Source organism: Schistocerca americana, chromosome 2, assembly GCF_021461395.2.
Source record: "Schistocerca americana isolate TAMUIC-IGC-003095 chromosome 2, iqSchAmer2.1, whole genome shotgun sequence".
Lineage (NCBI taxonomy): Eukaryota > Metazoa > Arthropoda > Insecta > Orthoptera > Acrididae > Schistocerca > Schistocerca americana.
The window spans coordinates 699781553-699796418 of NC_060120.1; the positions used below are offsets into that span (position 1 = coordinate 699781553).

At 41.7% G+C, this 14866-nt stretch overlaps 1 protein-coding gene across 3 annotated transcripts in view; it reads right to left on the reverse strand.

The window, feature by feature from the left end:
- The window catches only part of LOC124595134 (uncharacterized protein C1683.06c-like), a 200176-nt gene that overhangs the window by 12157 nt on the left and 173153 nt on the right, over positions 1 to 14866 (reverse strand). For all 3 annotated transcript variants that reach the window (XM_047133732.1, XM_047133731.1, XM_047133733.1), the window contains one exon: positions 3083 to 3240. In XM_047133732.1, the coding sequence (XP_046989688.1) occupies positions 3083 to 3240 (158 nt within the window). The remainder of the gene's footprint in view (positions 1 to 3082; positions 3241 to 14866) is intronic.

A 14866-nucleotide genomic window follows, 5' to 3' on the forward strand; every position in this document is an offset into this window, starting at 1 on the left:
GACACAGAAAGAGATGAAACATGCAGTCATAAAGCTATTTGACAATCTATCCATAGAGGTATTCGTGAATAGAAACAATTAGTTGTTAAATGACCAGCATGTAACTATATATATACCTGTATATATATGAGTGTGAGTGTGTTCTATATTTGTTGTGTTGGCGCTTTCCATGTCATAACATTTATGGTGAATGTTATCTATCGAATATGTAACTAACTAACTGCCTGAAACACACACTGCATATTACTGAAGATACTGACTGAAAGCTGATATGAAAAGATATGTCTTCCCATTGTATCCCAGACATGTTTATATGACATGTGTGTGATAAGTCAGGGGTATATCAAGCCAGTCATGGACCTGTGTATTCCCCAAGACGTTTGTGGTGTATAATGCTATGTGGTCTCTTGCATTATCGTGCTGGAAAATTTTATTTTGTTCCCTGGTCATCATTTGTATGAGTACAGGGTTTACCACGCCTGTCAAATACTTCGAGCATTCGCCACCCTTCAATAATTACCAAATCATTTCTGTTGTCATATCCAAAATCTCCTAATACCAAGATTCTGGGAGTTGGTAAGGTATATATCTGGAGAATCTCTGCTTCTAGTGACTTCCCACCAGGTCATCTATGGACAGGTTGGATGCTGGTCAGACCACCACAAATAAAATCGAAACTCATTGCTCTCCCAGTTGACTGACTCTACACCAAGCCTGTCTGTGTTTGTGCTACGGTGTCAGTAGTAGAGGATGCATAGCAAATCTAGGTCTCAGTCCTGCTTTCAGTAATCTGCTGCAACTGTGGTACAGATGATCAGCAAGTGCAGTACGATAGTTTAAGAGTTTCGGGTGGTTTCCATTTTTGTATTATATTTAATTTTCACGAATTACTGAAAAACTTGAAGGGAATGTTGAAGTACAGTTGTATTCAACTTGCTGTAACTATGTGGAAATACGACTTGAATTAGATTTCAGGTGGCGGATGTTGAAATAGTAAACAATAATAAATAAATAAATAATAAATTTGTACCCAACAGTTCGTGTTAACACGCTGCCTGTGACCTCTGTCCGGATTTCAGTTGCTGACTTCCGTCTGTTCGTCAGAACCATTCGAACAATCCTACCATGTTCTCGTGGTGTAGCCCTAATGGAACGATCCACGCCGTCTCTTCTTGACACACCATTGTTCTGAGTCCATCTAGCCTCTCCGCAGTCCAGTGCTTACATAAAGAAATTGTATTACTACTGTATTACTACACAATACTCGTCTTAATCGACTTTTACGTAACGCGTGGCACAAATCACTTTACATAGCATTTGTATGGCAGCTGGACCAAAATTGTTGCAAGAATGGCACCTCATAACAATTAAGGCATTCTACAAAATTTGTCCACATTTAGGAGATATTTTCCTGGCCATCAGTCAGTCCTCACATTACGCGTGAGTCTTACATCGTGCGTCGCTAAGCCAGTGTCACTTGTGATGCGAACCGGCTTAACTACGATGTCCAGCGCGCAACAACAGTTCCGGATCACTGAGTGAATTCAGCAGTGGGTGCCGGTGCCATAATGTGCGCATAAGCACTCTGAGACAAAAAAAAGACGCACCACGAAGGAGTTATCCGAATGAAACGGAATTCGACAGATGTGACGTACATGTACAGACAAACAAAAAAGTACAGTTTCAGAAAAATGGGATGATATATTCAGGATAAAGAGATTCACAAACTGAGCAAGTCAATAATGCTCTGGTCCACCTCTAGCCCTTATGTAAGCAGTTATTTGGCATGGCACTGATTGACAGAGCCATTTTTTATGTTCCCCTGAGGGATATCGTACAAATTCTCGCCTTGTATGGGCGGGAATTATCTTGCTGAAATGTAAGCCCAGAATGGCTTGTCATGAAGGGCAACATAATGGTGCGTAAAATGTTGTCGAGTTCCCGCTGTACTGTAAGTGTGCCGCAGATGACAACCAAAGTAGTTCTGCTATGAAATGAAATTGGAGACGCCCCAGACAGTGGTCGGATCCTAGCCTGAATGTCGCCTGTCATACGGCCCGACAACCAGTAGTGATAGTCTGGGATACCATTCATTTCGTAGCTGAACCACTTTGGTTGCCATCTGCGGCGCCCTTATAGCACAGCAGTATGTCAACGATATTCTACGCTCCGTTTTGTTGCCCTTAATGAAAAGCCGGCCTGGACTGATATTTCAGCAAGATAACGCCCGCCCGCACACAGCAAGAGTATCTACTGCTTGTTTTCGTTCTTGCCAAACCCGACCATGGCCATCAGTGTCGCGGAATCTCTCCCCAGATCAGAATTATGCGCAGGCCTATCCAAACATTTCCAGATTTTGACGATCTAATGCACCATTTGGACAATATGGCACGATATCCCTCAGGTGAAGATTCAACAACTTCATCAGTCGATGCCAAGCCGAATAACTGCTTGCATAGGGGTCAGAGGTGGACCAACGCATTATTGACTTCTCAGTTTGTGAAGCTCTTTCTCTTGAATAAATCGTCAAATTTTTCTGAAATTGTAATCTTAAGTTTGTCTGTACATGTACATCACATCTACCGAATTCCGTCCCATTCGGTTAACTCCGCCGTTGTGCGTTGTTATTTTTATTTATTTGTCTTAGAGTGTACCTGGGCTGTCCCAAAGGCGGGGTGACCACGCGCTATAGATTCATCCAACTGCGTTTTACACTTCTCTTACAGTTCTTTTATTTTGATTACAATATGAGCAGATACTACCTTGTCCTGATGATGCCAATGAGGAAGCCACAGGTAACAGCAAGTGATATAGGAAAAGATGGTCCGTAAATCCCTAACTGGACATTCTTTCTACAATTCTTACTTCTTCTTTTTACAAAATAGATAAAGCTGATATTGCCGTCGTGCACACTGAATACTAGTGCAGTGTACAATACGGTAATCATTTATTTCCATTCCCATAAATATCGTTCTGTACATTATATTTTCAGGATATGTTTTTCAATAAATTCATATGATGTTTCCTATTTTGAGGAAGCTTTAACGAAAGTCCGTCGCGCGAAATATCGCCAGGTACTCACCATCGTTATGTGATTTCTGGAAAAAATTGTCTCCCAGGGGACTAACGTTATCGGTTTCTTTTCTGCGCTGGACGTGTTGTAAGTGTCGAAAATGAAACTCGCAGCCTCGGGGTCCATGTAAAAATTAAACTCAACTCCTGGCTTCACATTTCCAATCCCTGAATGAACGAATAAATAAATAAAGGCTGATTATTATATTCAAGGTGTTTAACCTATCAAAACAAACAATAGTAGTCTAGGAATGATATACAGAACCTTAGTGTGAGCATGACAAAACTGAAAACATGTTAGAAAGCTGGAAATCCACACATAACACGTACACCATAAAACTACTAACAATACAGTTCAAATATCTCTCGTCTTTTCACTTACCAATCCGTTCACAGTATTTCTTTGCCCAAGTCATATGTAGTGAAAGAGTGTCTATCAATTTCCCCACAGTTTTATTTAATAACAAATTAAGTATAAAAATTATGTTTCCCTTGCATCTTTCTCACCAAAATTAGTTTAAGTTCTGCAGTTGAACTAAGCAATTGTTGTAAGGTACTTTACCAATTTCTAATGTAAACGTGGTTGTGACACGGTTAAGAAATACACCATTAGTATAGGGCATTTCCAAAAGTTTTATTCAACTCAGTGAACTATGTAGCACCAGCATTTCACATTATTCAGCAACAACCTTGCGAAGCTGTTATACACTAGGGATAAATCAAATGAAGTAGCACAGTTTTAAATAGTCTGATCTTTTATTTGGAAAGGCGGAGATTCTAAACTTCGTCCAGCCATCCTGGTTTAGATTTCGGGGATTTCCCTAAATTACTTCGGGCAAATGCCAGGACGGATCCTACTTTCGGACCATTGTCGACTATCTGACCGCTCCTTGTCAAACTAGACATGTAAGTATGTCAATCACTGTGTATATGAATTATGTTAGTCCTGTTGTATTAAACTATAATATCACTACCTGTCGAATTTCCTCGTAAGGATGATTTACGGATGAATAAACTGCTACTACAATGAAGAGCAAAAGAAACTGGTACACCTGTCTAATATCATGTATGGGCCCCGCGAACACGCAGAAGTGCCGCAACACGACGTGGCATGGACTCGACTAATGTCTGAAGTAGTGCTGTAGGTAATCGACGCCGTGAATCCTGCAGGGCTGTCCCTAAATCAATAAGAGTACGAGGGGATGGAGATCTCTTCTAAACAGCACGTTCCAAGGAATCCCAGATATGCTTAATAATGTTCATGTCTGCAGAGTTTGGAGCCAGCGGAAGTGTTTAAACTCAGAAGAGTCTTCCTGGAGACACTCTGTAGCAATTCTGGATGCGTGGGGTGTCGCATTGTCCTGCTGGAATTGCCCAAGTCCGTCGGAACGCACAATGGACACGAATGGATGCAGGTGATCAGACAGGATACTTACGTACGTGTCACCTGTAAGAGTCGTATCTAGACGTATCAGGGGTCCCATGTCACACCAACTGCACACGCCCCACTCCATTACAGAGCCTCCACCAGCTTGAACAGTCCCATGCTGACATGCAGGGTCCATGAATTTATGAGGTCGTCACCATACCCGTACACGTCGACCCGCCCGATACAATTCGAAACGAGACAATGTCGGTGTTGACGGGCCCAGGCGAGGCGCAAAACTTTGTGCGTGCAGTCATCAAGGGTACACGAGTGGGCCTTCGGCTCCGAAAGCCCATATCGATGGTGTTTCGTTGAATGACACGCACGCTGGAACTTTTTGATGGTCCAATATTGAAAGCGGCAGTAATCTGCAGAAGGGTTGCACTTCTGTCACGTTGAACGATTCTCTTCAGCCGTCGTTGATCCCATTCTTGTAGGATCTTTTTTCCGGCGGCAGCGACATCGAAGATTTGATGTTCTACCGGATTCCTGATATTCACGGTACTCTCGTGAAATGGTCGTACGGGAAAATCCCCATTTCATCGCTACCTCGGAGATGCTGTGTCCCAACGTTTGTGCGCCGGCTATAATACCACGTCCAAACTCACTTAAATATTGATAACCTGCCATTGTCCACCCCCGGTAGCTGAGTGGTCATTGCGACAGAATGTCAATCCTAAGGGCCCGGGTTCGATTTCCGGCTGGGTAGGAGATTTTCTCCGCTCAGAGACTGGGTGTTGTGTTGTCCTAATCATAATCATTTCATCCCCAGCGACGCGCAAGTCGCCGAAGTGGCGTAAAATCGAAAGACTCGTACCCGGCGAACGGTCTATCCGACGGGAGGGCCTAGTCACGCGACATTTACATTTACCTGCCATTGTAGCAACATCAACCGACCGCAGCGGCGTATTCTGCCTGTTTATATATGTCTGTATTTGAATACGCATGGCTATACCAGTGTCTTTGGTGCTTCAGTGTACTATTACTACGACTAGACTATATTTTCTACATGACTGAAGATATAACTTGAGGTAAACTGTAACTTACACGCAGTATGCCTCATTTATTTTCAAAAGTGCCTTCCGGATTTGCAGACATGTACATACAACAGCGGAGAGCAAAAACTGCGGGCGTACTACACTCTAAAGTGGTGCGATCACATTTAGTGGGGTTGCAGGTCCACAGTGCCTTAGAGAAAGGTTGAACCATCAGGGGAGTATCAGAAGTGTCAAAGGTTGTCAAGAACGTCACGTTTTCGACTGCGAAGCGTGTGGGAATCGATGCCCCAAGGGAAGGAGTGGTTTCATTCACGCCCTTTATGTGGCCTTTTAGTGTCGATTTTGGGCGACGGTGTGTCTGCAATGTTTTCCTCGGCCACCCATACCAAAACCACGTGATTTCATCACTGGACATCGCGGTTCAGACCTCCATCGCAGAGGCGTCGAAGGAAGGGGTGAAATGTGGGTAAGAGGGGGTGTGCTGATCTTCCCATCGTATGACACGTCCACGGTGGCGTTGGGCAGAATTGTGGTGAAATTTAGACGCAATTACGGAGGAAGGTTTAGGGCAACATTGAGCAAAACTTCAAACTTTGGTGTCGCAATGGTAAACAGTTATGGGTTTTGAAAATGTGATCCTTTAATTATGGTGCCCATTGGATATCAGGGTGTCCCAGAAATGTTGCAACAAACTTTGAGGAATTGTAGAAGGTGTCTTGAGGAACAAATCAAGGGTAGAAACCCGTGTCCACAAACGCCATCCAGCGCCACTACAGAGCATCGAAGTTATAGGAGCCAGTGCCTGCCACTAGGTCACCCCTATGGCAGCAAATGTGACTTTGTGCTCTGATGGACCGAAGGCGGGAACGCCTCGTAGTGTTGTTTGTTACTCGGCGATCGCCACTGACTGCCACGATCGCTAGTGGAGAAGATGTAGCAAGCTGCTGCGTAGACGGACCTTGTCTCCTACGAATATTGCTTTGGTGGATGATGGCCTTGGATACAGATTTCCACCTGCAGCTCATTTTTCTTCGTATACGGAAAAACAATGGAAATTTTATATGCTTCCAGGAGAAAAATAATCTGCAGAGGGAAACCCGTGTCCAAAACCGTCGTCCACCGAGACAATAGAGCATCACATTCTACGGAGACAAGATCTTTCTACGCAGCAGCTAGCCCCATCTTCTACAGTGGCTACTGTGGCAATCTGTCGCGATCAGAGAACGAGAAACAATATTGCGAGAAGTTCTTCCTACAAAAACTTCACTATACAAGTTACATTTGCTGCCGAAGGGGTGGGCTAGTAGGAAGCACCGGTGCCTCTAAATTCGACTCTCTGTAGCGTCGTTGGATGACATTCCCAGACACGGTTTTCTAGCCTCGATTTCTTCCTCAAGACATCCTCTACAACCCCTAGTAGTTTGTACAACATCTATGGGACACCCTGTATTGAATATGTTGTCTTGTGAGGAACGTTTTTGAAACTCTCTGTATTTCAAACTACTCTGCTGACGGCAGGCAAGATGAGATGAACTTGTAACGTCCGAATGGGACGGAGCAGTGCAGAAGGCACTGCATTCGAATTCTAGAGGTGCAAGTTTCAGATTCCTGTCTGCCCATACTGATTAATTTTTCTATGATTTCCTCAAACTGCTTCGGGCTAATATTGAGATATTTCACTCAGCAAAATGACGCTAATGACCTAAATGTCAGCTGGACATTAATCACAAGACTTTTTTCATTTTCTGTCTGTGATGTCAGGTGCCACTGAGAATACCGAACTGGAGTAAACGTTTATAGCGAATAATGGAGCGATCGACCACATCTGCTTGCTGATGAGGAACTTCAAGTACTGTCTGCAGTCCGAGGAAACCATGCCAAATGACATCACATGTTCATGTAGAAGCTAAGAAACGTATCTTCAACCAGACAGCCACCTATTCCTAGTGACATCTAGCGAGAGCAGCTGATAGGACCATCGCCTTGGTTAGGCTCTAGGCTTGTAAAGGTAAAACTTTATTTCGTCTTACGCTGTCTTCTTATGCCACAGATCTAATGATGAGGTAACCCGAAACGCGTCACGAAAAGTTAAAAATAAATAAAAATCTTTGGCGTCCAAGAGAAGTGTATAATCACTTGTGAAGCTGCTCATTACCACTTTAACTCGGTTCATTGAGTCTCTGCTTGGCTACATCGAGCCGATAATAGGAACTGGTAAAGTGCGGGTTACCTGTGATCAGTTATCGTTATCTTAGACACTAACAAGGCTCTGAAGGCATTGTACCGGCTCGTGTCTTTGACGTACGGTATTTTGTTGCATCAGTAACTGATTACAGCCATCACACTCAACAGAATAATTGTCAGATGAAGCTATTAGAAGCTGCTTTGGGGACCTTGATAGAATCTGCGAGCTGTGAAAATGACTTTAATTCTGTCCGGTAATCGACCTGTGTGAGAGGGAAGGATTTCCAAACTGGTTTGGTTACAGTTCCACATAATTAAAAATTCCCGGCTACGACTTATGTCATATGAAACGGGTCTGTTGTGTCCCATATAAACTAACCACAGATCGTAAGGGGCTGTTGTAACGCCATAGTTGAATAACATGGCAAACACTGGTAATCTTCGTTCATTATGCGATTGATAAACACAATCTAATGACTCTTCCGTTGCGTTTTCACTATTGATTCTTATTTATTTAACCAAAGAAATGTTGTCTTTTTCGCCTATTCAGGCGCTCTGCTTTTAACGTACACATGACCGGTACTGTTTCAAGTCTACATGACCAAGCTCAATTCATTCGCAAAGGGCGAAGAAACAGTAGTGCTCCATTGCTGCACAAAGATCATCAACATAAAGTATTTGTCTTGTTAAGACAGTGTCTTGAAAGGAGGATATAAGATGAACATCAACAAAAGCAAAACAAGGATAATGGAATGTAGTCTAATTAAGTCGGGTGATGCTGAGGGAATTAGATTAGGAAATGAGGCACTTAAAGTAGTAAAGGAGTTTTGCTATTTGGGGAGCAAAATAACTGATGATGGTCGAAGTAGAGAGGATATAAAATGTAGGCTGGCAATGGCAAGGAAAGCGTTTCTGAAGAAGAGAAATTTGTTAACATCCAGTATTGATTTAAGTGTCAGGAAGTCATTTCTGAAAGTATTCGTATGGAGTGTAGCCATGTATGGAAGTGAAACATGGACGATAAATAGTTTGGACAAGAAGAGAATAGAAGCTTTCGAAATGTGGTGCTACAGAAGAATGCTGAAGATTAGATGGGTAGATCACATAACTAATGAGGAAGTATTGAATAGGATTGGGGAGAAGAGAAGTTTGTGGCACAACTTGACCAGAAGAAGGGATCGGTTGGTAGGACATGTTCTGAGGCATCAAGGGATCACCAATTTAGTATTGGAGGGCAGCGTGGAGGGTAAAAATCGTAGAGGGAGACCAAGAGATGAATACACTAAGCAGATTCAGAAGGATGTAGGTTGCAGTAGGTACTGGGAGATGAAAAAGCTTGCACAGGATAGAGTAGCATGGAGAGCTGCATCAAACCAGTCTCACGACTGAAGACCACAACAACAACAAGACATATCCGTCTTCAAGGCTCTCATAACTATTATTTCCACCATTTTTCTGGTCTTCCTTTACTGCAACCCCTATGGACTTGTAATTATACATTAGTTTTGGCTTCCTATTAATGGGTATTCTTTCAACAGTATTTAGCAAATTTATTTGACGTGCTTCATTTCCTTGCAGTATATCTTTATTTTGGATGTAATCGTCTATTGTGTATCCAAAAATCGAGCGCAGAAACTCCATTCCGCTGCCTGGAATCTTCGTTATAGTTTTTTATGTTAGTGTCCAACACACCGCGCTATAAAGCATTGCAAGCACTGCTATAGTGTAAGTAGGATGTTTATGTTTTCTTATTGGCAACGTTACGTAGCGCTCTGTAGGAAAATCACTGGCTGTGCTGTGTGCAGTCTGTGGCTAGTTTGCATTGTTGTCTGCAGTTGTAGTGTTGGGCAGCGGCAGCTGGATGTGAACAGCGCGAAGCGTTGCGCAGTTGGAGGTGAGCCGCCAGCAGTGGTTGATGTGGGGAGAGAGATGGCGGAGTTTTGAAATTTGTAAGGCTGGATGTCATGAACTGCTATGTATATTATGAGTTTTCAACGCTATTAAGGTAAGTACATTGTTTGTTCTCTATTAAAATCTTTCATTTGCTAACAATGCCTATCAGTAGTTAGTGCCTTCCGTAGTTTGAATCTTTTATTTAGCTGGCAGTAGTGGCGCTCGCTGTACTGCAGTAGTTCGAGTAACGAAGCTTTTTGTGAGGTAAGTGATTTGTGAAAGGTATAGGTTAATGTTAGTCAGGGCCATTCTTTTGTAGGGATTATTGAAAGTCAGATTGCGTTGCGCTAAAAATATTGGCTGGCTCAAATGGTTCAAATGGCTCTGAGCACTATGGGACTTAACATCTGTGGTCATCAGTCCCCTAGAACTTAGAACTACTTAAACCTAACTAACCTAAGGACATCACACACATCCATGCCCGAGGCAGGATTCGAACCTGCGACCTTAGCGGTAACGCGGTTCCAGACTTGAAGCGCACGGCCACACCGGCCGGCCTAAAAATATTGTGTGTCAGTTTAAGCACAGTCACGTATATAATTTTTCAAAAGGGGTCGTTTCATATGTCGACCCTTAGCCGAGAATACCTCACTGGAATCTTCTGATTTTTTCTTGTAGTTTGTGTAATTAGTGTAGCTTTTGTTTATTGCTAGCGCGTAATTATAGAGAGAATTTCCTTTGTAGGTGTAGTTTTTCATTGTTGTACAGTAAAACAGTTGTGGCATGCATGTAGATTTGCAGCAAGTATTTCGCAGCTGCGCTTGCAATTAACTAGATATTATTTTCATTGCTATGTTAATGTGTTCTCTTATTTTTGTTCTTCAAATTGTGCTTTTCTGTGTTGTCGTGTGAAATATTGTGACAATAATGGCGTGTGAAAAACGTAATACTAGGCTCCAAAGTAAACAGAGAAATGACAGTGAAGACGAAAGCAGTTTGTTAGCGCCGCCGAGTAATGAATTAACTAATGTTCAAAGTAGTAATTTGGTAATTGTGCATAGGGAAATGGAGCGGGCTGCAAATAATGGTGTAGGCAGTGAAACAGGTAGTGAACAGGGAAGCATTATCGATCGATCGGTCGGCAATAGCTCGCCTCAGGAATCCGAAATGACAGGACACAATTTTGCAAATACTGTAGATTCAGGTTTTGCGTCCTCACCGTTTTCTCAAATAAGTCAAGATACATTTTCTGCTTGTCAAAATGTAAATGTTGCCGGTGCAAATGCACTGCCGAAAAGCGTAGAGGCACAGATTCCAGACACTAATGCATTGCTATTACAGCTATTGCAACAAATGGAACAAAATCAGAGACAAACACAGCAAAAGCATCAAAAGTTAGACACAATGGAACAACACCAGAGACAAACACAGCAACAGTTAGACGCAATGGAACAAAATCTTCACACCACGCTTGAACAAACACGTGAAGATTTAACTACTGAGTTGCATAAAATCGAATCGAAATGTCAAAAAGTCTGTAACGACGTAAAAACACAAATTTGTGAGCATTTTCAACCTATTTTTTCGCGGCATGAAAATGCATTACAGAATCACGAAGCAGCCATAAAAGAACTGCAAATTATTGTTCATGAAAATCATGAGATCTTGCAAGCTAAATTTGACTCAGTTGCATCTACCGATTCGGTTACGCAACTTGCAAAAACTCAGGAAAACTTAAAGGACACAGTAGAAAGACACATGGACGAAATTAGTTCATTATCAGAGAAAGTAGTTGAACTTTCGGATCAGCTAAATAATTTATCTACGAAGGTAGATGATAATCTGAATGACACAAAACCGGTAGTCTTTAATGACACAGAAGAGTGCGAACAAATTAGGAAATTCAAACAAAATCAGAATCAAATTAATACGCAACACCAAAGAGAAATCCGGGAAGTACAAGATCAGCTGACACAAGTAATACAAAAATTACATATTTCAGAGGACACTCGCGCTCCAACACGGGAAGAGGGACTTAGAAATACGGAACAACCACAAAATAATAACACAGGACACTTCGGAAATTATGAAAGAAATTGGCAAGGCACACCGAATTTTGAGATGGAACCGCCGAAACGACGTAACAATGACCGACATGTGACACGCCGACATGATGATTTTGACTATAAGCTGTTCATTACTACATGTAAATTGAAAACATTTAAGAATTCTGGCAATCATTTCTCTCATTGTTTTCCTCCCAACTGGTCATTAGAGCACAGATTAGAATTTATGTGTGGCTACTTAGAGAATGAACCAGCTGTAAGAATGCGATCGGTCATTCACGATTACCACAGTGAAGGAGAATTATACCATGCCTTCCTCTCAGCATATTGGTCTCAAGCTACACAAGACCGAGTAAAACATAGCATCATAATGATGAAACGTTTCGAACAATCTGAATTTTCCAGTCTTGTGAAATATTTTGAAGACATGTTGCACAAGAATCAGTACCTGTCAAACCCATACCGCCCTTAGAACTCATCCGCATTTGCTTAATCAAATTACCAGAACATTTACGACATATTATTTTGGCAGGACGTTGCAAAGACGACATTGAAGCTTTTCAGGGACTCTCACAAGAATTAGAAATTGACACTGGTAATCGCGCAACGCGAAAACAGGAACACAACAATCACAGGTCACATCCGTCGCAATTCCGCGATGAAAGAAATAAAAACTGGACACGACAAGGCTATTCTCACAACACAAATCGTGACCAAAACAGACACCACCCGTATGACAACCGTTGGCAGAGTAGTAATAACTACAGGGAAAGATCACCTCTCGCGGTAATGACTATCACAGAGACAATATGGGAACCAAAATAAATATTATCAAGGGAGACAGAATAACTTTAGATGCAACGGACCAGCGCGCACTTACGATTCAGGGAGAAGTTCTCCACCACGTGACCGACAAGAAAGAAACTATGGAATCTACCGACATGACGACAGACGATATGATTGTAACGACAGACCTGAATTGCATCAGAACTGGCGGGATTCAAACAGAGCAGGGCCCTCTCGACAAGGTGAATTTGTAGAAATTAGGTCTCCAAATCCCAATAACGATGCGCGCCAACAAAGAGACAATAGGCAATGACTCATACCGCTGGCAGCCACGAAACGTACGTATGAAACTGACGACGCAGCTGCCGTAGCTAGCAATTACGTAAAAATGGAAGACATTAGGGACATCTTACTCCAGGAACATGACGTAAAACATATCAACATTGCATATCCTGTGATTCACATTACAGTAAATGACTTCAAATTTACGGCAGTACTTGACTCTGGCAGTCCCATTTCAGTAATTAGTGAAACAGCCTTTAGCAAATGCAACAAATCGAACGATTGCCCCACACTTCTGTTACGTAAGATTAAATTACAAGGTGCAATCTTTGGAAAAAGTGTAGATGTACGCCAACAAACCAACTTAGAATTCTTTTGTCAAAGCCACAGCTTCTCTATGAACTTTCTCATTGTTCCATTATTGTCGACGGAAATTATATTGGGAGTAGACTTTTTGAATGAATACAAAGCAATCTTAAGCTTTCACGATGCTGAAATAAGTTTAGAAAAAGAAGGTAAGTCAGTAGTTTTGAAATTTGAAGATTGGCTCTCAAGCCATGACGAAGAAATTAATCGGCTTTACCTCCTGTTAGACAACAGTTCGGAATTTTCGACGGAACTTGACACTAACAATCACTCTGCAAGTACTGACAGGGATGATATCGACGGCGCATTTGATACTAATGAGTTAATTCAGAATAAAATTCAGACAATTGAGAATTGTAATGGCACTGATAGGGAGGACCTTTTTGAGATTTTACAAGTACATTCCACAGTTTTTACTCACAAAACAAGAACAATCAAGGGATTTCAATACCAATATCGTGTTCGTGAGCATACTAAATTTTGTGTTAGACCATACGTAATTCCGGCGCATTATAGGGACCGTGTTAGAACAGAAGTACAATCTATGCATGACGAGGGCATTATTGAGCCTGCAGTAAGCTCATACAACAATCCATTACATGTTGTTAAGAAGAAAAATGGATCGATCAGGTTTGTCTTAGATTCGAGACAAATCAATACTATCATCATTCCTGACCGCAAACGTTGGAAGAACTTCTTCAAAATTTTAATGGTGTAAAAGTGTTGTCTTCCATTCATCTCAGATCCAGCTTTTATCAGATCGAACTTCATCCAGAATGTAGAATATACACAGCTTTCCTTTGTTTCGGCGTTTGTTATCAGTTTCGGAAACTTCCTTTTGGTTTGAACATTTCTTCGGCAGCATTCATTCGCGGGTTAAATTCCATATTACCTGAGTTCTTAAAACCTCACATCACCTTATATGTGGACGATATTCTAATAGCAGAAGCTTCATGGGAACAACATAATCGCATTCTCAACTGTTTGTTACGTATTTTTTCAGAATCTGGAATTACAGTTAACTTGGAAAAGTCTGAATTCGGTAGGTCAAAGGTGAGGTTTTTGGGACATATTATTTCTTTTGAAGGCATTCAGCCGGATCCTGAAAAGTTAGAAGCAATCAGAGCCATTCCAGTTCCATCCACAAAAAGACAAGTCCCCAGTTTTCTAGGTCTCGTAAATTTTTACCGTCGTTTTCTGAATATGCAAATTCTAGTTACACCAAAACTTTGTTCTCTCACTGGAAAAAATACTATTTGAAACTGGGACAAACAAGCACAGTTGGAATTCAATTCTTTGAAAGAATCGCTACTTAACACGTCAATACTAGCTCATCCAGATCTGTCACAAGATTTCTGCCTTAGCACGGATTCTTCTAAAGTCGGTCTTGGTGCCCATTTATTTCAAGAAGCCATAGAAAATGATACTACTGTTCAGAAAACCATTGCTTTTGCTAGCCGAGTGCTAACAAAATCTGAAAAAAGTTATTCCGTTACTGAATTAGAAGCTTTAGCTATCGTTTGGGCATTTAACAAATTCCGTTTCTTTCTTTCTGGTAAGCACGTAAAAGTATACAGTGATCATCGTGCATTACAATTTCTTATGTCTTCAAAATTAAATCATGACAGGTTAAAACGTTGGGCATTGTTTCTGCAAGAATCCCACTTCACAATAGTCTACATTCCCGCCAAGGAGAACATTGTTGCGGACGCACTGTCAGGCGCACCGGCTGGGCTTGAGAAAAGTAACACAGAAGGCAAATTTCAGTATTCTTTACATTCAAAAAGTCGCCT